The sequence below is a fragment of the Cottoperca gobio genome, chromosome 15, assembly GCF_900634415.1.
Source record: "Cottoperca gobio chromosome 15, fCotGob3.1, whole genome shotgun sequence".
Taxonomy (NCBI): domain Eukaryota; kingdom Metazoa; phylum Chordata; class Actinopteri; order Perciformes; family Bovichtidae; genus Cottoperca; species Cottoperca gobio.
In genome coordinates this window covers 14,024,459-14,050,785 of record NC_041369.1, presented here as the reverse complement: position 1 = coordinate 14,050,785, position 26,327 = coordinate 14,024,459, and the positions used below count along the sequence as shown (strand labels likewise).

Below are 26,327 nucleotides of genomic sequence, written 5' to 3'. Positions count from 1 at the left end.
CCCTAATAATAAGACAGATAATAACACTAGGTTAATAGCAGATATCTGCAATAATATCTAAATAAATAAAAGATTGTTCAACACCTATTCGCATGCGTTCTTAATTTGCAGTGCCTTTAGCTTTCACACCTACTGTATAAATCTCCAAACTCCTACTTTTCAATAATTAACATCGCTGTCACTCATCTTCTCATCATCTGTTGATGGTAAATGTTGTTTTATAGGGAACAATAATATGACAAGACAGACACCATGGTTGACATATACAATTTTATTTGTAGTTATTGCTACATGACGAGAGAAAAAAGGAAATGCTGGGAGATGTTATTGCTGCTATAAACATTTAAACTCATGAGGCAAAACTGTACATATATATCGCAAGCAAATGTTGTCAATACATCATGCATTTAACAGCCCATACACAAGGTAGTTCATGAATGGATAATTCATAGCATATTACTTTTCAAATATTTACAAAAAGAAATTATTACACTTACTGTACATCTGTACACAGATCCTGTTTATTAGGTATCAATATGTGGAGGCAGGCAACAAGGTGCAAACCTTCCTTTTGGATATGTTTCTGACTTAGCAGTTGCATAGAACTGGAGAGTTAAGGTTGATTTTGGTCTTTTCATACTGAGCTACATGAAGTGATCTGTCAGCTCCCACGAAAAGCTTCGGCAGGTGACTCAGGCCTGCTATACGTTCATGACAGGAGTCAGCTGTAGCAGTGAGCTCTGAGGTCGAATGGCGCTGCTCTTTGAATGCAGTTTCTCCAAGTTTTGTAAAAAGCCTCTTCTCTTGAGACCCTCCAGAATGACAGTGTTGCTGGAGGCCAGACTGACACGGGTCCTGTAGGAAAAGAAAAAAGGGTTATATCTTCTATAAATATGCCATTTGAATAAGGTGACGTGTTCATGCACCACGTCTGTCCACATACCGGGGTGCACAGCGAGTTCAATGTCTTTTCTTCCACTTTGATTATAAAATGAGAATTTAAGTGCTGCACTGCAATTACACATAATTATCAAAAATGACTCCCTCCTGTCCAAATACTGCACGCTATAATTGGTCACAAGGTGTTTGTTCAGCTTACTTTAAAGGAAAAAACACAAATTGGGAGTAAGGCCAACCACCCAGAGGTTAACTAACCTCAGTACAGTGTTTATTTTGCCTGTCACTAAAGCCCCTCCAGAATGTCGTGGGATAGAGTCTGGTGTGGGCTCACAGTCGGAGAGATAAGACCTGAGCTTAAGGTGTGAAAACTAGTAAAAACATCGGCCTGAAGAGAATGTGCATCTGGGCTCAGGGATTAGGAACATGTCCTTACTGGCTGTGGACCTTCTCTCTCTTCATCAGTCTGTGTTAGATATCTAACTTTCAGTAAGTTCAATGGCTTTCAAAAGATACCGCTGGTCTCAAAGTAAGCTACAATGAAATGTAAACACGACATCACAGCATCCTATTACAGCTAATATGAACAACTATAAAGAGAGGCACTCACCGAGGAGAATCTATACCACTGTCTCCTGTGATGCTCCGGTTCTCTCCCATTTCCACCACTTCCCTAATCTCTCCCCCTCTGGCTCCACTGGGCATGCTCAGAACAGCTCTGCGGGTCTGAGGAACATCCGTCTCATCGAACTTGTCCTCCTGCACTTCCTCCACCTCAGCTGCCCAGTGAGCAGATTCACCGTCGCCCTCATCACTTGACTTACGGACAGTCTCGGTGTCTGATTCTATCTCACTGGTCTGGCAGTAGTCAAAGATGCTGCTGTCTGCAACTTCAGACGATTCTGGACAATCCAAATCAAGGTTAATCTCTTGTCGTCTCTCCCCCTGGATCAATGTGCCTTGTCTAGGGGCTGGTCGCACTTTGGGCCCCTGCTGATCGAGTCTTCTGATGGCGATGATGGACTCTCCAGCTGGTCTCTGCAGATCTGGTGGGTCTGAGGGAAGCTTCCCTCTGGGTCGCTGGGGGAATGAGATCTTTGCAAGTGCTGTCCCTTGAATCTTGTATTGAGGCGTTTTGCAGTTGGTGAAAGTTGGAATTATAATAGTGACGGTGGGGTCCTTGGTATTGCAAATCAGATTCATGGTATTGTAAGCCAACTGGTGGTCATGGTAGACTGCTACACCTGTTCGGTACTCATTTGCAGCATCAATAATGTCCTCCTCGTTCAGACACAAGGAACTGCAGGCATCCTCATCCTCCTGCTCCTCCGCTCTCTGATACAGCCTGTAGTCGTCTTCTATAAAGCCACCAGTGTCTGTTATTGTGCTGTCAGCTATCAGTTCTGGCCTTTCTCCCATGGTCCTTTGCTCTCTATTACTGATAGTGATGGGTCTTATCTCCCGTTGTTCCATGGTGTCTGTAGTTTCACAGGCCTGCTGGTGTGAAGAGAGCTCTGGCCTCTGAATATCATCCCTTTGTGGGTTGGACAGTCTGAGAGAGTGTTTCCGCTGTAAAGAGGGCTTGGGCCAGGGTATAGTTGGGTCGTATGAGTGGTTTACGACAGGCTCATACGGATGGGTAGGGATAATGGCATTAGTATTGGAGTATTGATGGATGTTAGAGAGTTTGTCATCTATAGCTTGGCTGTTGTCTGGTACACAGTTGTATTCTGCCTCCTGAAAATGTCCATTTTTGCCTTCTCTCTCACAGCTCTCCTTACTGTTTCCCTCCCTCTGATGTCCGACCTTGTCGTCTATCCGGAGCGTACTGCTCTGTGGGTAGGCGGAGCTGTATTCCAGTGGGAGCTCTAGATTGAGTTTCATGTCTGCTTGGAGCAAATGATCAGCAGCAAGATCCCTCTCATGTACACAGTCATACCTGTCCTCAGATGTAGGGGATTTCCCTGCATGCTCTCCATCTGCTGAGATCACTTTGACCCGATGCGGGTCCCACGATTTGGAGCGGTGACTCGTTCGATCCTTCTTCCCTGAGGCCGAAACCTTGCCCTCTTTCACCTCTCGTCTTCTATGCTCTTTGTTGATTATGGCAGGAATAATGAGCTCAGCTTCTTTGATTGGATGAGTCTGGAAAGGGTTTTCGATTCGCTTCTTATAAAGAGATTTCCCCTCCACAGCTCCACCTTCTTCCACATGATCTGGTTCATTAACAGGGATTTCCACTTTGAGCCGAGCAGGGATCAAATCCTCCCCCACTGGATAATCATCCGCACATATGGGAGCCTTACTCTTAACTCTGTCCTTCTCTCGTTCCTTCTGCTTCTCTCTTGAGGACTGGGTCCTCCTCTTGCTGCGAGAGGCCTTCTGAGCAGACCTTTTCCCTGCCTTAGAGGAGTGATGATGCCTGGGTTTTGAGAATGCTAGGATCTCAGTAGACATTCCTTTGTCTACTCCCTTATCGTCTTTATCCAGACACTTGTCCAACACTCTGTCTATCCCCCTCTCCCTTCTCTCCTCCAGCTTCTTCATTAGGACCGTGTGGCGTGTCAAGTTGTCCACAGTCAGTTCAGGGTTGATGCGTTTGATGATGGCATGCTCCAGGTCACGGGGTAAGTTGTTCAGGTCCTCCTCGTCTCTTACTGGCCACTCCTCTGGAGGAAACTGGGCTGAAAATGATGCATACTCCTTCTTTGGCTTCTCTTTTTTACCTCCATTCCTCCGAAACAAACTGAGACCAAACTTCCTCCCTGGCTTGTTGTCTTTTTCTTTGCGGCCAGTAGCGTTACTAGTGGCGGTAGTTTTGCTGATCTCACTTGCCTGACAATCTGCCGCTGTTGAGGTGGACTGATGCTGAACTGTAGGTTTGTGATCTAACGGTCGGGGCCACTTTAAGCTCTTGCCTGTACATTCACTTATTGAAAAAGAGACAGAATGCTGGTCTGGGACAGTGGAGGGAGGGACGGTGGCTGTTACAGTAGTGGAGGCGATATTAGTGGATGTTTGAAGAGGGCTGAAGCAGCTGCAAGACTTGCAGTGCGCCACTGGCAACGTTTGAGTGTTCTCATTACAGGCATCGTTGCTCAGTAGGTAAGTAATGGGAGGAGGTGAGGGAGGATCGTCCGCTGAACCAGAAGTCCACCAGTTCTTCTCTCGGACCATGGTGTTGGTGATGAAATAGGTCTGAGGCGTGACGATGAAGTAGCCCTCGCCAGTATGGTAAATTTTGCGTTCCTTGATCAGAGTTCCTAGAGCATTATAGAGGATGTCCTGAGTCGGGATCGTTATCCCTGAGACATAAAAAGAGAAAAAGAGTGTTAAGGACAAAAGACAAGCAAAGGGAAACATTGTGTCTGGTTTACAATTGTACATCAAACAATTAAAAAAAAAAGTTAGATAAGAAGGTTGATACCACTCCCATGTCTGTCCGTTAAATGTGAAGCTACAGCCAGCAGCCATAATTCTTAGCTTAGCATAAAGACTTGAAATGTGGAGAACGCTGGCCTAGCTCTGTTTTGTGGTAACAAAATCCAACGATCACCTCTAAGATCACTAATTAACACAATATACATTGCTTACTTGTTTATTAGAAGCACAACTCAAGAAATAGTCCAGCATACCGCCCCTCATAAAACGACAATTGGTGTTTACACTTTTTGTGCAGACTAAACAAACAACATCCGTGTTTGTTGTAACACTTAGTGAGCTTCAGAGGTGCAGGTAGGCAGATTTTGTTACCTTCAGTCAGAGCCGAGCTGACAGATGCATGCAGAGGCAATATTTCATGGATTACCTGGGTGGGCTTTGCTCATGTAATTGATAAGTGCTTCCTGGTTGACGATGATTTGAGAGGAATTCATATCGGAGATGACTGAGCACAACACCTCAGCCAAGGGAATGAACTGAGACTGGGGGACAGGGGACATCTGCACCGGGGACAGGTCACCTGAAACACACACACACACACACAACAGCAGATTATTGAGTGAAACAGGTGGGCCTGCTGCAGTACACACAAACACACCTTGGCTAGAGAGGTCTCTCTCGGACTTGTGCTGCCAATGAAAACAACTCAAAGTACTGAAGTTGACATTCCTCTCCTAACCACCTTCTAAATCATGACCGATGTGGTCTATTTATGTGAGTTATATGAACCATGCCTGACTGCCTTTGAAATTCCATCAGTATTGGGACAGACCACGGAATTCCATTACTCCCACAGAAATGACCACAGCTCTGCCTGCTGGGCAGATCAGATATCCTGCCCTCCATATCATGCGGCCCTACACGTCTAGGAGGTAGCCTTAGACAAACATGTTACCGAAAGTGAGAGAGACCAGGAAAAAAGACAATCTTGGAAACATTTGTCTTATTGTTAAAAAAATAGAATTAAACTAGTTCTGTACATATTATATCCCAAATCACCAATCTGCACAATTCTGCAGGCTGACAGTGTGACATACACACTTTGGAAGTCTATTAGGCAGAAGCCACAACGCGTTCAAATCATAAAACTAAGCTGCTTTTAGAAAAAACCACACATTTTTAGAAACATTTAATTTCAGTATCAAAAACAAACGAGCAGAGTTTCACATAATTCACACATGAAGAAATGTAATTGATGCAACATGCAATGGTTAAGTTCCTTCAGGCAAATGTTTCTGATTGTGCAAAGCCTGCAGTGAAGAGAGCAGGAGGGGTTAAGACCGCCGTAAAGACCCAGACATCAAAACTGAACGTGGACTTTGACACAGTTGTATCTAAATAATTAGTGAAAATTGGTAACATGACAAGTCTCTAATCATCATTGTGTTGGACAAGAGGCAGCTAATTAAACACCATCTCTTTATTAATGAAAGTTTCCCTTTTGCTACAAGGTGAGGCAACTACAAAGCAAAAACGGACTTGAAGAAAACTCCGGTTCAATCTGAATTCCAGAAAGGAAAGAAGGAAAAGTTCCAATAACGATATCAAAAATCAAAAAGGGACACCAATGTCAGTTACAGATGCAATACTTTGGATCCCACTCGGGTGATTGGCAGAGACGCTGTGACTTATCTGCAAAAACTGGAAGGTTGTGTTTAGGCATGATATTATAAATGTTTATTGTCAGATATAAGTCTTTAGGTGGTTAGTTTTAGCTCAAATGTTTGTGTTTGGTTTAAGATTATATATGGTTGTGGTTATGGTTAGGATAAGAATGTGAATGGGGGTTTTGGTGCTGTGCATAACTTCAGTGGAATCCCCAAGAATACATTACGAACCCTTGAGCGATAATATAAAAGGGAAACTGAGAAAGGTTTGCCTTTATAAAACAGTTATTTCTTTCACAAAGCTCATTAGGATTTAAAATACTGACATACTAGCAAAAAGGTCTGCCTTTTTGACTAATTCTCCACGAAAATATACTCATCTACGGAGCACAAAGAGTGATGTTTACTAATGAGAATTGAGCTCAGTGTGAGCACCAAAACAAACCAGATCCTACTGCTGATGAATGATTAGCATCTGGGCTGAGTTAACACAAACTCCCTTCATATGAAGCGCAGACACAAGGGCATGAACATAACCTTTCCCACAGGACTGGAAAATTGGTTTTAGTTAATCAGCTACACCTCATTAAGGTAAGGACCATAGTGGGTGAAAGAAGGGACCTAACAGAAAGAAAGTGTGCAGCGATATTTCCTGCTGTATTTGATTTACTACCACCGGTATCCAATAAAACGTGATGTAATAAATGCCACACACATACAAGTGAAGTCGGAGCTTCAACGTTTTTGTTATTGACCGAGACATTCTCCCCATGTGATTTCAAGTTTCCAGTTGTGCTGACAACAACACTTTGTGCATAAATACGTGAATTAAGCTCAAACATGTGGCGTGTGTGACTGTGACCGATTCTCCCATCAACCCCAGGGCATTCAACGAAAACACTGCCAAGGTCACACTTGATGTAAACTAAATATTTACAACCCTCACACTTGAACCACTTATGTCCAAGGCAGGGCAAATAAACAACCAATCAAATATCTGCCATGGTAAAGCATGACGGAACACAGATATACACTTTGTTGGTGCTGCACACATCGATTATTACTACCGATGACGCAACACACGCAGTGTTGCTGGATTTGACTCACAAAAAGCAGCCCCTAAAACCGCCATAATAAAAAAAGACAGTATAATAATTGAAATAGGACAAAAGGTTTTAGTTGTAATAAACTGAAAGGACATTTGGTTTTGATGGTCATCACTTATCAGTTATTGCATGTCTAACTTTTCATTAGTAAAAAACCTTAAATGGAACAAAAAAGTGACCCCAATGTTCACAACAAACAATTTTTACCAGCCCAATAAATCAAAAGTAGCCCAAATGGAGTGTAAAACTACTCAATCTGGCAACACTGACCACAGAGCAGCTTTCCCCTCACTGAAATGTACTAATCAAGCCGCTACTCGTGCTGTGGAATTCCAAACTTTATTTATTTATATAGCGTCTTTCATGCAGAGTTGGTGTATCCTAAGTAATGACTAAGCAAAGTCAGTAAAAAAACAATTATCGGCACAGTGAGCTCACTTAAGGCTCATAAGTCTCGCAGACGGGGGTCTTTTTTTGTAAAACTGATCCTACGACACACGGTGGGATTGTAAAAAAAAAAGGAAAAAAAAGCCATCTGCCTTCCCCGGCTCCGACAGAAGACGTTAATCTGACTAAACCTCAGAGCGGATATCTCAATAGCAGTCTCCCTGGGCAGTGAATTAGTGCTGCTGACTTAGCTACTCATTGTTGTTAACTTCCTATAGGAATGTCCGCCAGGCTGTCCACATAGCAACCGCTTATAACCAATCAACAGTCAAAAGGTCAACAAGGATAGGCCGGAGGGGGAGGCAGAAAATTGATGTCTTAATCACAAGGAATCAATACAGTAACGGGAAATCACTACCGCCTTAAAATGACTTCCCAGATCTCTTTTCACCGAGACAGTTTTCAGATTGCTATCGTCTCTGACTATGTCCTGGTATAAAGCAGGAAATCCTGCCGAACACCTGCTAACACGATTTCTTCAGGGAGTTAAAAACAGACATATGTTCAAGCAGGAAATTGAGAACAGAAGACAAGAATACACCTACAGCAGTTTATTTATAGGAAAAAGATGGTGTAATATAAGTAAGGATTCGTGTTTATTGAGTCTAACATTAGCAGGCGTGACCGTCGGAGAGGTTCACCGTTCTAACCGTCTTCTCTCCGGGGGGGATAGGCCTCTGTGTTCCTGTAATCTAAGACCGGGCCGCCGACATTACAGTCATTGTCATACACTGCATGAATACCCCGCTGGGTGCCATGGCAACTGAACCCCGTGCCACAAGGACGAGGGAGGGAAGCTCGGGAGTCAAACAGGAGACTTTAGTTGAGGGAAGTTAAAAGGAGCAGCAGTCCAATATAATTTAAGGGGAATTCCACCAGTTTTACATGTCAAAGTCTGTTCAGCCGTAATGATGAGTCCTACTCAGAGTATAACAGTTGTATAAGGTCTTCTGTGGCTCTGGAGGAGAGACCAGGAGAATATGCACCTATATCCCCATACAGGACTGTCTCAGAAAATTAGAATATTGTGATAAAGTTCTTTATTTTCTGTAATGCAATTAAAAAAACAAAAATGTCATACATTCTGGATTCATTACAAATCAACTGCAATATTGCAAGCCTTTTATTATTTTAATATTGCTGATTATGGCATACAGCTTAAGAAAACTCAAATATCCTATCTCTAAATATTAGAATATCATGAAAAAGTATACTAGTAGGGTGTTCAACGAATCACTTGAATCGTCTAATTAACTCGAAACACCTGCAAGGGTTTCCTGAGCCTTGAAAAACACTCTTGGTTCAGTAAACTAAATCACAAGTATGGGGAAGACTGCTGATCTGACTGCTGTCCAGAGGACCATCATTGACACCCTCCATCAGGAGGGTAAGACACAAAAAGAAATGTCTCAAAGAGCAAGCTGTTCACAGAGTGCAGTTTCAAAGCACATCCACAAAAAGTCTGTTGGAAGGGGGAAATGTGGCAGGAAACGCTGCACAACCAAGAGAGATGACCGCAGCCTTAACAGCATTGTGAAGAAGAGTCGCTTCCAGAATTTGGGGGAGCTTCAAAGACAGTGGACTGAAGCTGGAGTCCAGGTATCAAAAGCCACTGTTCACAGACGTGTCCGGGAAATGGGCTACAATAGCCGTATTCCCATGGTCAAGCCACTTCTGAACTCAAGACAACGGAAGAAGCGTCTGACTTGGGCTATGGAAAAGAAGCACTGGACAGTTGCAGAGTGGTCCAAAGTCCTCTTTTCAGACGAAAGCAAGTTTTGTATTTCATTTGGAAGTCAAGGCGCCAGAGTCTGGAGAAAGGCTGGAGAGGAGCAAAATCCAAGTTGCTTGAAATCCAGTGTGAAGTTCCCACAGTCAGCGATGGTTTGGGGAGCCATGTCAGCTGCTGGTGTTGGTCCACTGTGTTTCATCAAGCCCAGAGTAAATGCAGCTGTGTACCAAGAGATTTTAGAGCACTACATGCTTCCGTCTGCTGAAAAGCTCTATGGAGATGAGGAATTCATTTTCCAGCATGATCTGGCACCTGCCCACAGTGCCAAAACCACCAGTAACTGGTGTACTGACCATGGCATTACTGTCCTCAATTGGCCTGCCAATTCCCCTGACCTGAACCCCATAGAGAATATGTGGGGTATTGTGAAGAAGCTGAAAGACACTAGACCCAACAATGCTAATGAGCTAAAGGCCGCTATTGAAGCATCCTGGGCATCCATAACACCTCAGCAATTGCACAGGCTGATTGCCTCCATGCCACGCCGCATTGATGCAGTAATCCGTGCAAAAGGATTCCCAACCAAGTACTGAGTGCATTAATGGACATTTTCAAATGTTTGATTTTGTTTTGCTGTTATAAATCTTTTTTTTTTACTTGGTCTGAGGAACTATTCTAATTTTTTGAGATAGGATTTTTGAGTTTTCTTAAGCTGTAAGCCATAATCAGCAATATTAAAATAATAAAAGGCTTGCAATATTTCAGTTGATTTGTAATGAATCCAGAATGCATGACATTTTTGTTTTTTTAATTGCATTACAGAAAATAAAGAACTTTATCACAATATTCTAATTTTCTGAGACAGTCCTGTATATAAACGATAAAGTGTCTCCTCCCTCTCTATGACGGTCACCTTTGACTCCGTGATCGTTGACCAACCGAGAACAAACCAGTTATTTTCGAGCATAACCCAACTGGCATGAAAGACGCCATCAAGTTGCATTATAGGAAGTGTAGGATGATCCAGTGTTTTTTTTTTAGCTTGAACCATACTATGGATAAAACGGTGCATTCATGTGGTGTCAGAATAATCAGAAATATTAGTTACCGACTGGGAAAAGTCTCGTAAACACCCCCTCAAGTCGATGTCATATTACACTGAGTTCACTCTGGACACGGAAACACGACGATTTTCCATTACGCCACAGATGTAAAAAAATAAAAAGCAGAGAGGCAAACAGTGAAGACAGAGAATATGTTTGCTTCTCGGGGTCGCTTCATTTGATTTATCATCTATTTTTTTAACCTTTATTTAACCGGATACAACCAATTGAAATAAAAAACAATTTCACACTGGTGATCTGGCAAATGAGGCAGCAAAGTCGATCACATACCTGTACATAGATACAAATATAAAAAACAACTCCTTCAAACACAAAAACTAATATCCACGCATCAACAGAAAAGGTTAAGTGCATAACACAAATAGACAACATGACTTGACAAAATCACTGTGCATTATAGCAAGACAGTTTGTGACAAAACATCTGCCAAACTAAATTATATGGATTACAGTATACATACTTTTATCCTGTTACATCAACCCATGACATCCAAATGTGTGTCCAGATGAACCACTGGCATAATGCATACTTTATATCGCAATTTTGTTAAAAAGAGGTCAATGCACGGCACCCCGGTAACTGCAATGGCCGGTACCCCAGTCTTTCCTGTAACTATCTCTCACTATCAGAGTAAAGCAAACATACTTGGTAATGGAAATGGTATTCCCCATAAAATGAAAATAAAAGTGACAAACCCCACACTATGCTTTCTGCTCCACACAGTGTGAAAAAAACAAGAATTTCTTCCCATGTCATAAACTTTCCATGTGAGAATAAGTTGCTGCCTGGGGGATAAAAATCAAAAAACGCCTGAAGTTGACTGCTCAGATTGTGGAGATGATTGACAGAGACCTTCTGTCTTCTATCCCCAAGGAGATCTTTTTGGCTGCTGATACTGATCAATGCCACATGTATTCACATGGCTGTGTCGTTGGCTGGCCACATGAGTCCCATTTCATACATGATTGCATTACCTTCAGCCTCTTGGTAGAAAATAGTAACACGCTATACCATACAGTGCATACTGTAAAGCTGCCATGAGCTGCACCCTGCTGCTCGGAATGGTAAGATCGTTCCATGGATTTATTAATGCCTCCGAGGGAGACCAAAAACAAAAGCAAGACAGACGGTTTCACAACTTGTGACTGAATGTCGTCTTTGACCTTTCACCTTCATGCTATCTCTGGTAAAAATCTAACTGAAACATCAGGCTTGTTGCCACAATCCCTCGCTCCATGGCCTCTCTGGAAACACACACTCACAGACACACACCATTTTATCTATCCTGGTATCGTCTAATCTTAAGGCCCCAGTGAGCGAACAGGCTAATCTTCTAGCTCATTAAGGACACACTGCATGGCATTCAACATGAACATGAGGCCTGCCCAAACTGCAAAATCCCCCTCCTGTGTCTACCATCGACTGAGACCTTGTGAAGAACACGCTTCAGTGAATCTACAGTTAAGTCTCTGGTGAGACAATGTCAAACATTCATACAGTCAGGTTTAGTGTAATGGGAGGAAATGCCAACTCCAATTTATGTCGTGACTGCCTCCCAGTCCCACGACCACTTCCCTTTGTTTTGGATTTCTTGGTCTAACAGGCCTCCGTGACCCTGCCCTCCCCTTCTTATATGTGTATGTGCATCGCATCACACTTTTTAAAAGTGCTTTACGAGTTTGTGTCTTTCACTCCCATAGAACACACAGACGTGGGCGTTGCAGTTAAATGGCCCAATAAACTCAGTGAAAAGATCCCTTCAGATCACAGCCCGAATGTCCCCACAGCCAAACCTCGCCCAGTCAAACAACACTGCCCCTTCCTGTCCTTGCACTCGGAAAGCACTTGGAGAAGCAAAAGCAAAATGCTTGCATTAAACATCTATTGTATTGTATAATTAGTGGACATACTTTTCTGAATATTTATTGTAAATGATATCAACACTGCTGCCGCAGCCCCGCTTATTAAAACACACCAATAACCAGTCAAATGGAAAGACTGGGCCACTGATCCTTTTACAGCTTTATTGATCGATTCACAACAATAAAACCAGAATCTTTGCCCAAACTTGAAGGCATTAGGTAAATATCTAATCTGGCCTAACTTGTCAGCTCAAGATCTCGGTGTTTAAATATTAAGTGAAGCGTTGAAGTGAGATGAAAAGAGTCACATTTGGACTGTGCCCTCTTTGTAATCAGGGTTTGAGAAAATGTCTTGCTTGGCAGGATAACTCAGACTAACTATATACGATCTGGAGAACCTTCTGCATCACTACCTCGGCCCAGGAGGTTTTGTTTTCAGTTAAATGTGTCTTTCAACAGGATTATGGAAAACCTGCTGGCCCAATGTTCATGAAACTTGGTTGAAGGGTGTAGCATTGTCCAAGGAAGAACCCATTTCATTTTGTGGAGCGAATCGGACATTATTTTTCGCTTTTGCGAGATAGGGCATTTGGCCTTGGCGGAGGTCTGCGTTCGTTTTGTTTAATTTAGACCTATTGTCAGAATATGAACACTGACTTTTGAATGCTACATCTACAGAGGAATAGTTAAGATGAAAAGTCAAAACGCCATAACTAAAGAGGATTCAAAAGCTAAAACTTTGAGCAATGAAGAGAAACACAGGCAGGCTTTGTGTTGATTCACGTCACCATAGAAACCTTTACTGTGGCAGCGACCTGCCACATGCAATACAAAGCCAAAGAAAAAGAAGAACCAGCAGCAGAAGTGTAGTACGGGTATCTATAATCCAGCTAGAGCCTTGGGGACTCACTTTGCCAAACCAACCCTTTGACATTAAACATATGTTGGCAAGAAAGCATAAACAGGCTGTGACTAAGCTTCTCAAATTGACATCCACCGAGCTTGAAACATTTACGCTCACATAGTTGGTCACCGCAGATCTTTTGTCAGCAAATCCCTGCAGCTTTAATGCCATTAAATAATATTTTTACCATGTGATTCATAATTTGAATAGCAGTCAGTGCCATAACAAATAAATGACCTAGTACGTAAGTGATGCGCAAAAACCCTGTCATCATGCTCATGTGAAATACGAAATGCACCTTGGCAGGTGTTTAACAGAAGACCAGTAATACTGTGAAGGTAGACAGACCTGTATTTTATAGCACAGCTCAAAGTGCTCTGTGTAACATGACACCAACACATGGTAGTGCCAGGAGACAGGATTTTAAGCACAGCACTCTCGTTTCCCATCTTTTTACCTCATACCTCTTCAGACTTATTGGGCCACACCCCGATGTATCTGGCTCTCGTCTGTTTTCATGAACATGAACATTACCCCACAGTCTGCCAGACGCCTGGGAAGTCCAAGCCATTTAAATTTGGACCACAGTACCTTTCCTTTGTTCTTTAATGGTCATGTACATGTTTTTCACATTTCAGTATGGAAACTATACAGAGTCCTCTGCCTCCTCTCATGCCAGATTTGTCACAATCTCCAGAGTAACTACTTCATCTCCGCTTGATTCCAGCCCGGATCTAATGAACCTAACATTTCCTCTTAATAGCGGACGTTGTGGATACTCCAGAGATTAGTGATGTATGATTTGCAGACTGATTAAAAGCAAATGATCAAAATTATTTTCACAGAGGTTGCGATATCCTGACTTTTAGTGCCTTGTATAGAAATAGCCTGCGTAACATCACCAGGGGGACTTTTTCCGACTCTGAAGAGTCAGAGAAAATAATAATTCTCCTGAAATAGGAAGTCAGATCCTGATATTTTCTACAGTGTTGCTTTATAGCATAAGTATAGATATAATTTTAACTATTTTAATTTAATTATAAAAGCCCAATTTCTCCGTCACCATCGTGAAAGCTTTGAAACAAACGCTTTAAAATAAGAATTTGAGCTCAAAAGCTTAATATTCTCATTCGTAGGATCTACTACAGATGTTCCCTTTCTCAAAACTGAATTCATAATTATGGGTGATTGTAATCTTGATAGTTATTGATTACTGCAGACCAAAAAACAAACCCATCCTAATTTGCTACAGATGATATAGGAGCACAACACTTAAGAATCCTAAAAGAGCATACTGAAGGACTTTGAACTCATGTTACCCTAGTATTAGTGGTGATTATCCTACAGCCTGCATTATGTCAAATTAATGAGAGTCCAAATAAGGAGTGTTGTTGAGAAATAATTGCAAATCTTCACTGTATAAACTTTTGTGCAAAAGGAAGGATAAACGGACTTTAAATCACTTTGTAATTATTTGTAGATAAAAAGACAGTTAAGATAAAAGATCCAGTCAATGCGTGCATAGTTCACCTCAATCTGTTTTATTCAAGAAAAAAGCCTCGGCTTCGGCCAGATGTTCTGCTGACCCTTCTGACTGGCTAACCTTCAAAGTCATTTCTTAAATGAGTAATGCTAAATCATGAAGGTTGTTAATCTAAAGCAAAAAGTCGTATCAATAACCACCAGCACATCTCTTAAATATCTTATCTGGTCACAATTCTACATGAGTGTGTGATTAATTCAAGGTTTTTCTCTCTGTGTACTCAAGGTTTATTTCTAATCAGTCAAACCATCTCAACCACTACCTTATGATACTGTGTCTACACCACGACACAGAAACCGACACAATGCTGTTCTGTTAGCCGATTGATTAAGTCAAGGATTCCCTGATGTTGATCAGACTCTTTGGCTCTGATTCAGATGCGTGGGGCTGGTTTCACAACTGTCCTGCTGACTGATATCAGTGAGAAATTACAATTACCGCCTCACGGTTGTATGCCTGCGCCAACGAGTCAAGTTGCGATTGTCATGTGTCATGACATGTCTGTCCAAAATGACTTAATCACTTCATCAGTTCATCCTATCAGACATTTGTGTGAAATAGTTGTAAAATATTTTCATAATTAGCGTAGAATTATTGCGTTATGGCCAAAAACGGGGTCACAGTGACCTTCGACTCCCAAAATCGATCGTTTGTCTTAAATTTCATGAAATTAGCTCAAGGCGTTCACGAGATGGACGGACAGCAAACAAACGGAAGGATGGACAGACAATCGGAGAACATAATGCCTCTGGCCTCGGCTCGTCGCCATTGCGGAGGTCATAAAAAGTGTCCTGTTATCAACTTTCTTTTTCTGGCTGTAACAGAAGGAGTTCCCCAAGGCTCAATTTAGGGCCCTGTCTGATTGATATATAGAATCTGAGCTGTGCTTAAGTGTTTGCACTGTTTCAGTGATGACAAAAACTCAACTGTGATCAGGCATTTCGCTCTCAAACATACTACTGAGCACAAAAATAGTCAAGAGCCTCGAGTTTCCCCAGATTCATCTTATTCAAAGATCCAAGTATCTTCACTCCACTCCACCCATGTGGCTTTTCCTCACTGACACCCTGCCACCAAAACATTTATACACACACACACACAATCTAAGAGGGTCTCCAGCAGGTCCGCACCCCTTAATCAAGAGTGATGGCAGTTATTGGTTGCAGATGAAACCCATTTCCTCTTACTTAACCAAGCTCGAGGTGCAGCAGATTCCTGTGTTTGTTATCGCAGTATTTAGAGCAGATCCCCCGTCCAGTGTCTGCCATATGATCCATCGCTTTTTAATAACCTTCAATATAGTCAACACACAGACCCTTGAAAGTAGCTTTCACTCCGGAAATACAATAACACTGCAATTTGCTATTACATAACCTATGTTAGCATACCAGTGTATTTATCAATGCTAAATGAACAAAGAAAACATCCTGTCAGGAAACTGAAGAGTAATAGTAATACTAAATTTAATGCAATATAGCCTCACTTCTGTGTCGACCCATTTGTCTGTCCAGAGAGTGAATGAAGATAAATCCCACGAGGGAAACCCAAGCGGCCGCTGACAGTTTGTATAAGCTGAGGGATACAGAGGAAACTCCTCTACTGTTGTTGTTGGCACCGCTCCACTCCACCACTACTGGTGAGCCCAGACATTTGGGTTGATAAAGAGGCCGACATGCCTGATTCGCACCAGGGGTGAGCTTCCTGCTCAATGGGAAAGGATGTAGCTAACAAATGACGTGCTGAGAGGCATGCACGCACACGCATAGTCTCTTACACATGTGAAGGGTCGCGTCTGAGAATAGAGGTCAAGGTTTCCTCATATCTGAACTGCTTACTAAACCATCTTTTACAAGCGCAGCGAAATAGAAAGACATTCTAGATAAATGCAGACACATATCCTTGGCACTGGCACAGTAAAAGATACTAAATGATGCTGGTATTACAAGAATGAAGCCTAATCAACTTACACCAACAATGCAAGTTGAAAAGCAATCTAAAAGCTGCAAACAAAGCTGCACCAGTCACAGAGGCTGCTTTTCTTTCCATGTTACAATTTAATTAATCTAATTAATTGGTCATTTTTTTATTTAGTCTAAAGGAAGTTAGATTGTTCCTTGAGCTTCCAACTCACAATAATGGTTGGGTAATAGCAGATTTAGTATTTGCTTCCAAAAACATTTCACTTCTGATCTTGCGAGGAAACAAGATTGACCCAACCACCGTCATAATACAGACTCTCTATCATTTTGAGCCTGAAAAACAGCAGCATATATTTCATGTAACCGCTTCATGTCATACTAACAGCGTCGAGTCATTTACTTAACCAATATATTTGGAGTGCAGCTCAGATGATAGCTGTAACTGACCACAGCAGAGCAGATCTTCCCTTCATCAATCCGTCTTTAACCAGGAATAAAATATAGACAAAAACATTAAGACATCATGGGGGTTCTTTAACAATGTCCTCAGTAAAAAAAACACATATTTGTAACCCAGGGGGCACTCCTACAGTGGCCAGGGGGTTGCATGGAAAGCTCGAATGGTATTATGAATTGGTGTGATGCTAATCCTTATTAAATTCACAAGTACCAGTAAAATAGTGCATGAAAACGGTTAGCAAGTGAGCAGAGAAGTTCAAAGAAGTAAGCGAAAAGTGATGATTACATATATTAGAAGTAATTCATGCAGGGTTCGTACAGCTTCAAGCACTTTTCAAAGTACCTCAACCAAAAATGACTCTCAGAGCCTTTATCATCACATTTAATGTCTTGAATAACTTCCAGTTTGAAATCCATTCATGAGGACGGACGAAGAAGGTTTGGACTACGAGAAGTCAAACTGGCCCGTGACCAAAGAACACCGAGATACTGTATTGATGTTTGTTGCCTTCTAACACACCCTCTGCAGCTAGCTGACCTCAAGGCAGCTTGTTAGCAAGAAGGTTGTAACCTTTGACCTGCGCTGCTTAGTTAGGACAGGGTGGGCTATTTAAAGTTAGTGAGGGGGTGTCATGGTTAATAAGCGAACATCTGGAAGAGTTATGACCATTAGTGGAGCGCTTTGAGACTTTGACAAAATACCCTCATGAAAGGAGACACCCCCTGTGTGAAAATACAACACTTTCAAGTGAAGAGTAAAGAGCAGAAATGAGGCTCTCTGAGACGACAAACTCAGGAAATGATCTCAAGAGTAAATGAAGCATTTCAGGAATGCTTCACCACCTCATGGTATGGTGAGCTTAATTAAATATACCATTTAAAAAGGAAACTTGGCTGAAAAAGTGCCTTAGTTCTCCAAAAACACACAGAGGGAGACCTACCTACAGCATGTCCTATAATGGCCAAAGAGATTTTTTCCATGGCAAAAGGGAGGACTCATTCACGTCCACGTTCAAAGAGGACGAGTGCAGTTTACAGAGCTTTATGTAGGGAGGATACAGGACACCTCATTACACCACTGACTGACGACGTATAAATGTTTCAGCTTGTTTCATCCTGCTGCAGGGACAATAGCAGGACTCTGAATAATGCAGAACCAGCTAACATTCATTATGAAGCCTCTGTTTTCAACACAAGAGCCTTGCTAGTTTCTCCAGTACAAATTCTCTCTTTGGGAATTATAAGGCTTTTTTAAAAGACTGCTGACAACACATTTTAAAACACCATATAAATTCAATCTGATTAAAGGAATAGTTCGACATTTTTCGGAATTACCCTTATTTAATGTAATCTGGACGATGCTATCCGACCTGTTCTTAGTCTTTATGCTAAGCTAGCTAATGATCCCAGCTCTAGCTCCATGGTTAACACTTAGACATGAGACTGATAGAAATCTTAAAATAGAAAGTGAATAACATTTACAAAATGTTTAACTGTTCCTTTAAGGCAATACACTGATTATAGCAACATCTTAACTGGATCAAATAAAACTGATCCATTTGATCGTTCATCATTTTGGATTAATGTGGCATGTAGACACCGTAGCTTGATTTTGGTTAGTGTTTTTATTCTGTTCATGCAGTAAAAGAGAAAGGAGTGAGCTGGATATAATGTATTGTGTCCATGAGCAAACAGCAGGATCGCTTCTAATTAAGGTACAGTTATTAACAACAAACAAACACCAACACACAATTTTCTCTAATTTTCCTCTTCATATTTTGTGTTTCCTGCAGGATACCACATCTTGATTATAAAAGAATGACGTAAACTCAAACAGGGTTACTGTAAACATAATAAATCTGGCATTAGGAGTATTCAGGTTACAGTGTAAATGTAAACATACTGAATGTTAATACTCTCAGTAAGAAGGATGTAGAGCCTGCTGTCACTGATCGTTAATGAAATGACTTTGTGGTGGAACTTAAGTATTATTCTGTAAACAACTGCCATAAAGGAAGAAAACGGATGAACAGATCATTTCAAGTAACGAATGAGAAACACGTTCATGAGTTGAAGTGGAGAGAGGTCAATCCCTGTACCAGTGGGGCCCATTCCCACAACGAAGCCTGTTCATACTAACTCCTCACCCTATCTGTTTACCTCGGCCTAACCTCACTGCGATTCCCCTTCCTCCATCAACCCTCCCCACCTCTCACACACCTCTTTTGCTGCATATTCTCCCCTCAGAAAAGGCCCACAGAACAATCTGTCTTCACTCAGGCTATTAGCACTGATAACCAGACAGGACCAATGAGGAAGTAGCACAAATTAATCAAAGTGTATTGTATCAGTTTGCCTGGAAGCTTTGTTTTACATCTTTATTCAACACTATCAACTAACTTAAACCACATCTGGTTCATTTTAGCTAAACATCTTCTAACCTTTACTTCCCTTTAAAAAACCTCCTCACGTCACTAAAGTCACGTCTCAACCTTGCTCTGACCTGAGAAAGGAAATAGGGCAGTTTGAAATTCACTTCAGCCCATAACTCATGACATTTCTGTTTGCTACCTGACATATTTATATTAGGACAATGTCAAGGCTCTTTAAGTCCATGCCTGATATCAATCTATGAGTCTGACTTCAGTCCCTCACTGGCCATGAAACGGAGGCACATTAACCTTGGGTAACAGAGAAGCGGCGGTGGTCGGCAGCCAGTCGCCGGTGATTCACTGCTGACCAATTCTCAGTGAGAAGGCCGTAAACCAGACTCTTGACAGCCTGCCAGTGCTGATTTCCATACAAATTGCTGCGGTGTGAGGTGAAGGATTTGTTAAGGAGGTGACATGTCCACACACAGACGTGTTTGCTTACAAGTTTCTGGTGTGAAGCTCAAACACGAGGAGTCCGTTGAGGTATCGACGCCTGCCTTGCATCCGATTGTGAGCTCATGCATGTCTGTGTGCACCTTTGTGCTGACGCTGTGCATAGCAATAAAGCTCGGCTTCACCTTTGGCTCATATGTTGTTTGTTTGTCACAGAGGGATGGCATGTGAGCCTCCACCTCCTCCTCCCCCATCGCTCCACACCCTCCCGGGTCTCCCCTTGTGTGGTCTCGTCCTCCCCTTCATATCACATTCCTCCCTTTACTTGTCTGTGCATTACTCAATTTGGCATGGCTGACGGATTGACACAAAGTCAGCAGGTAGACAGCGACATCCAGACAAGAAACACATTATTGTAAAGTCCCTGAAACAGAGGAAACACAGCTGGAGCAAATGGGAACTCAGAGCCAATGTGTGTGTTGCTGGAGAACTTTTTCAACAACCAAAAGGAGCCTGCAGCTCAACATTTGAAAATCCTACTTCTAACACTACTATCCTGCAGTTTTTGAATTTCATGGGATAATTCTTTACTTTTTAGAGTGGAAGGTGGTGCTTTGTTGCAAAAGCATAGCATCAGTTCCCACATGTGTGTATTTTTAACAACCTAGAGTTCAGCATCTTCCTTCTAAAGTAACACAAAAGAATGTGAATAACTTGGTGCATCTCTTAAGAATACTGTGATTAGGTGTAAAAGCCCACACAGGGTTGTCATTTTCTCCAGCAGCCGGTACTGTCAGGCATTTACAGCCCATGAGATCATGCTATAGGAGGCTGCATAAAGGTTTCCATTCAGGTTTCTGTGCAGCTGTATGATGCTTTAAAACACATCGGAGGAGAGCCGGAAAAGAAGAGTGATTAAAAGTAATTACATGGTACACAGAGCTTTGTTAACAAGCGTTGGTAAACATATCACTGTGTCGACAACAATGGGAGGCTGATTGGAGGAGAAATTCTCTCAAACCCAACAGACCGTAATGTGGGGAATGGAGATTTATGGAACATCGTCTCTCAGGCAACAAACCCCAGATGGTGTTGAAAATGGTTTGAAACAACATTTCATTGCTAATGGGGTATTTTTTTTATTCAGATTTTTTTTCTAAAGTTGTTTTGCATCAGAAGGATGAAGAGAAATCAGTCATGCCTGGCCAGCGATGTAAATATGAGCATTTTATTTTAGGAAACAAAGACTGAGCAACACAATAATGGTCAGAATTGTCCAAACCTAGAGTTAGAGATTGATAGAGATTGACACTAAGAAAAAAACAACCTTTGGGTGAATACTTTTAACACCAGATTAATATTACCTGAATTTAGTAGCCAGTCTTCAGAGGAGATGTAGGAAGGGTGTTAAACCCTGCCAGCTCAGTGTTGTTCAATGTTTATGGCTTTCACACATTTCTCTCAGGGTGGTAAACAAATGTTGCTGGTGACTCTTAAAACACATTATGCTCTTGCATGACTGTCGTAGTTGTTCACTGTGGTGTGTTTATTTCATGTGCCATCTCTGCCACCTGTAATACTCCTGTCTGCATATATCTTCCACATTCTGTCACCGGATTGTTTCTGGTAACTTTCTGGACTTCAGATGCAAATGGAAAGTTGTATTACTAGCAGTGTTTGCTTCATATAACATTATCATTACACTAAGTTCATTGACGGGATGTATGTTACATACCGACTGCTTTGATGATAAATCCCTTTGGTGATCTCAGAGCCCTGCGCATCCACGCTTCTCTCAGCACCTCCAAGTTGTTTGCGTTCCCTTGAATGAAAAGCACCAAATTTTCCATCCATCCCTGAAAGTACACTTCAGCTATAGCCTTAACGAGTCTCTTATTCCAGGAACTGCGCAAATTTTGTGCCTTGAAGTCCGAAAAAATCTCCTGGCCACTCGTAGTATTGGCATTGAGTTTCCCTCCGCCGGCGCGCAAACTCTCCTCGTCCGGGCCGAAGACTACGGCGAGCGAAGCGGCGGAGAGCTGGACAAGCCGCTGCTGCTGAGACATTTCTAACGCCTTTATAGGCTCCAGGGGGGAGCTATCATGCTAGAAATGTCAATGCACTTATTAAAAGAGAGTTATCCTCTCTGAAAATCCAAATAAACGCCGTGTTTTGCCACGCATTCCTGCAGAGAGCGTCTGAACCGGAGGCGCTGGACGTCCGACTGGTTTCTCTCGGCTTCCAGGGAAACCAATGACGGTGGCAGAGAGGAGGAGGGCTTATCAGCCTGCTGCTGGGTCACACAGGTAGACCTCCCACTGACTGCTCACTGGTGTGTATCTCCGTGTGTGTTGTGTCTCTTCTGCAGGAACCTGCCGGACAGGTGCTGTTTCACTCGTGGCATATTTTGATTTTCAATGTACTTATTTTGTTTTTTATTGGGGTTTCTTTTACGATTTGATCAGATATGTGCATCATTATTTTCCAAAGAATCTCTCATATTTCACCAAACTCGAAGTGATGTCTCTAAAAAGATGATTTAATGATGAAAGTCTCCAGGAAAATCGTCTGCAAGATGCAACACAGCAACACAGCTTTCCATAAAAAAAGGAAAGGACTAAATTAGGACCAGCACCATGGAGGGCTTGTAAAAATACTTAGTGCACAGAAAACGTTGCATACATGAATCACCATCAAAGGAGACCCAAGATGAATGAGATGCCAACAAAGATTTAAAGTAGCTTTTGTTGAGTGATTTGGAATTAATTCATAAAAACTCTGTTTATTTCCTTCACTCGTCTCCTCGTGGTGAGTTGCTGCCACACATAAATCATTTAACAGAGATGCCAGAGCCAATTGTTTTGTGTTGTAAACAGGGATCTCATGAGAAAAATGTGTTCCCTTGGATAACAGAAATGTATGTTGCATTTCACAACAATGACTTGAGAGAGAAATAGCCTCAGGGAACATATTTGCTGCAATAAAATGAGAACCAGTCCCCCCCCCCCCCCTTGTGCTCTCAAAAGAGGGACCCTATTAGTCCCTGCTTTTACTGACACTGTAACAGGCGGTCTGAGGCACAGACACCTCATATATCACAGTCTCAGAGAGCCTGTGGCTTTAGTTTCAGGAGCACTCAGGCCCCTGAGAGGCCGGGGGCCCGTCTGCCACAGTGTGGTATTAGAGCCCGTGCGGGAACAGGATATTGCGCTTCCTCTGTACGTGAAAAGAATACATCACCTCAGCGTACACAGGATGAATTATGTGCAGTCCGTCCGCGTCCCGTGGAAGCAGAGACGAGTGAAGTTGGAGGGCAAAAGAGAAACCTTGCAAAGGTTCTGTGCGGGATTAAAGATTTATTTTGAGTTGAAGAGATTCTTTGTGGCTTATGATTTTTAAAGCTTTTGAAAATAGTTTGAAACATTGCCACGTCAGACCAACTTTTACATACATTACGGACGGGTGCGTTGGTCAATCCTGCAGAACTTTTCACTTCTAGGGGAGATCCTAAAGTTTCCAACGATACTAAATCTGTCAGCTGAATTTTGGGGAAATGTTTATGAATTAATTTTTCCATTTCCTCGAATGGTGCATTAAAAAAACCAGTTGTTGGTGAATATTTCACTCGTTGTAAACATCATAAACAGTAGCTTAAAGCTGATACCTAATGATACTAGACAGTGTGCAATAAGACGAAGGTAACCTGTGGGGGGGGGTTTTCTCTGTTATTTTAAGATCAGGTCCTCATTTTGTTTGTCTTGTGCATGCACAGGAGGACACATTCAATATTCATCAGTTTTGAGTGGCTCTTTTACTCTCATTGTTCCAGCTAATTTATCCTGGTTCATAGCTGTAATGCTATAGTTCACTCTCCTCCCATATGCTGACTGCTTCGAACATGAGATGGTACTTTTTGGAGCATTTGTATTAGAGCGTAGACAGTAGAGAGCTGACAGGAAATAAGGGGAGAGAGATGCAACAAATGTTCCCAGCCAGACTCAAACAGTGGACCTGTTGATTACATACTCTGCACCTTAAACTCATAACATTCAAGAACAAGAGATATAGGGTATAAATAAAATGTGAAACTGCTTGTTAAAGGGTTAACCGTAATAATAATTAAACTTTTAGACATGTTGACATACAGTAAGGTGTGGCATGTGCAGTATTACACACGTACACACTGTTTGCGTTACTTGGAAGTTTGCAGAAATGCTCTCATTGTCTGAAAACGAACTTCCTCCAGATAAAAATATTGGCACAACACTTTGTTCTATCTGAATATGGACAATGGGACTTGACCCACCGGCCTGACCCGCATTTCAAATCTGAGGGCTCTTTCTTCCAAATGTTTAGTCTGCTGGTGGGACTGATTATCAAGAAGCGAAGTTCACCAAGTTACCATAATTACATGAAATCCTGCACTCCAGCCCCTGATTTCCAATTAGCATACGTATCTCCACCTGTTGCTGTGCATGACGCAATTTCAAAGTAGTATCAGGTGTCTCTGAAGGGCCAACGACCTTGACGTGATCACAGTGTATATTTTGAATATGATCATTTCAATGAACCACAATCCTGACCCTAAATTTTGAGTCTACATACAAACTAAAACATCTGGTTCTGCTATAAGATCTTGGCCCTCGGGACATTTTCAGACTACAACAGCCCCAGAAGGCTTCCTCTTTACCTACATGCCAAGAATATGACCCAGATCATCCATAAACCTCAGCAGAATTCCTGCACATGATGCAGTAGGTATAATTTCTGCACCAATAAAACCTTCACTTTTATAAGTCTTACATGTGTTTTAGAGGGTGTAGCATATCACCTCTTTGTTAGGGTTAAGATGGCACTGAGGAATTCAAATCTAAGTCGTCACAGAGAGGGTTAGTGCTGCCTCATATGGTGGAGGTCAGAGGTCATTAGAGGGCCATTTGTTCAGTAACCTGTCAAAATGGTTCTCCAGAAAGGATTAGAGGATTTAGAAATGAGGCTACACAGTTATGATTGATTGCTAATTTGTATTTAGCTGGAAATGCTGTTTTTCATCATCACTAATATTTTGTTTGTTTAATTTGTAAAAACAAAAAGCAGAAACAACGTGTTGGGGTTTTAAAAGGGGTTATTTGCTAGCCAGGCTGTCTGCCCCCTATATTTTCCATTTTACCTGTAGCGCTATGTTTCAATCTTGTTTTGGCGTGAGTTGCACAGCGTTGGAGATATCGGCCGGAGAGATGTCCGTTGTCTCTCTAACAGAATGGAATTTGCACTTGTTGTGCTCAATACATTTGAAAAAGCCCAACAGCAAAGTCTCTTTCCAGAAATTATGACCTGGTTACTCAAGATAATCCACAGGCCTTGTTGTGAGGAGGTTCATGGAGGAACTATTTTCTTTCTACTGAACTACAACCGCCGACTGTATCACCGCGCGGAAGGAAGCGTGCATCTACTCCGACCGACCGAGTAGGACACCATTAATATTTAGATCTCGTTGTCGCACCCTCTCGTTCATTAAAAGACGCTTGACTAGAAATAGTACTACAGGTAATAATTGATTTTGGGGTGGACTGTCGCTTTAAGCAACAGAGGATTGCCAAGCAAGCTGATGTAAATTCATTTTCTTGGATCCTAAATGTAGTTCCTTCATCAACCCTGCTTGTTAAAATCTCTTTTATCTATGACAGAGCTTTTTTGAATCTTTATGTCTGAGTGAACATGTCCCGGCATCTGTCCTGGTACTCTGTTATTACAGTTTCATTATTTCAGCACTCTGCCATCGCAGCTGAGATCAAAGGACGACCAGGCTGGTTTTTGTTCAGTCTCTGCAGAGCATATTGACATTTAAGACAGTAATGTATATGCACGCTCCAGCGCTTCAGAGCACAAATCAATGCGCATCTTAAGTGAAACCTGCAGGAGCAACTCACTTTAGAGTCAGTAGGGAGCCAGACAAACATAATGATAGTGGTTTTGTCATAAAACATGATTACCTAAGTCTGGATTATAATTGAGTCATGTTGTTTTAATAAGTCTAGGGTAGAGATGGAATCCAGCAAAGCACTTAGTTCACGGAGGAGGAGGGTTGCTTAATACTCTAAACGTTTTAGAAGACATTTTACCAAAGAGCAAAAGCGAAAAGCAAAAGATTTAGAGCTACTTTGAGCACTGTAGAGTATTAAGGTGGTGAGTGATGGTTTACACCCACATCCTTATGAACCACACACACACAAAAGACCCTGTGGACATGCTGAAGATCACAGCCATGTGAGAGATGTCTGCAGCTGCACTTTGAGGTTGTGTGAGAGTGCAGGGGGATCGGTTGGTTTAGTCTCCTCTTTCTTCCAGTTTGTGCACTATCCCAAGTACACACACGGCTGAGTTCACAGGTGCAACCGACTTTAATCAAACAATGACCTCCCTAAAGCCATAACAGTGTTTTGTTTGTGTTTTGGTGTTCC

At 42.0% G+C, this 26,327-nt stretch overlaps 1 protein-coding gene across 1 annotated transcript; it reads right to left on the bottom strand.

Moving 5' to 3' along the window:
* Positions 1-256: 256 nt before the first annotated feature.
* On the bottom strand, positions 257-22,104 carry stox1 (storkhead box 1). Its single transcript, XM_029450505.1, has 4 exons — positions 21,602-22,104; positions 4,706-4,858; positions 1,508-4,202; positions 257-855 (listed from the first exon to the last, which is right to left on the bottom strand). The coding sequence occupies exons 1-4, from the start codon at positions 21,930-21,932 to the stop codon at positions 702-704; spliced, it is 3,333 nt and encodes a 1,110-aa protein (XP_029306365.1). The 5' UTR covers positions 21,933-22,104; the 3' UTR covers positions 257-701.
* Between the last annotated feature and the right edge of the window lie 4,223 nt (positions 22,105-26,327).

What these genes read in the sequence shown, in the direction of transcription:
- stox1 (XM_029450505.1), bottom strand. Translation starts at nt 21,932, where the DNA reads ATGTCTCAGCAGCAGCGGCTTGTCCAGCTCTCCGCCGCTTCGCTCGCC. An exon ending in CATGAGCAAAGCCCACCCAG is followed by an intron (nt 4,203 to 4,705) that starts GTAATCCATGAA and finishes TTTATGTCTCAG; the next exon opens with GGATAACGATCCCGACTCAG. An exon ending in AGTGGTATAGATTCTCCTCG is followed by an intron (nt 856 to 1,507) that starts GTGAGTGCCTCT and finishes CTTTTCCTACAG; the next exon opens with GACCCGTGTCAGTCTGGCCT.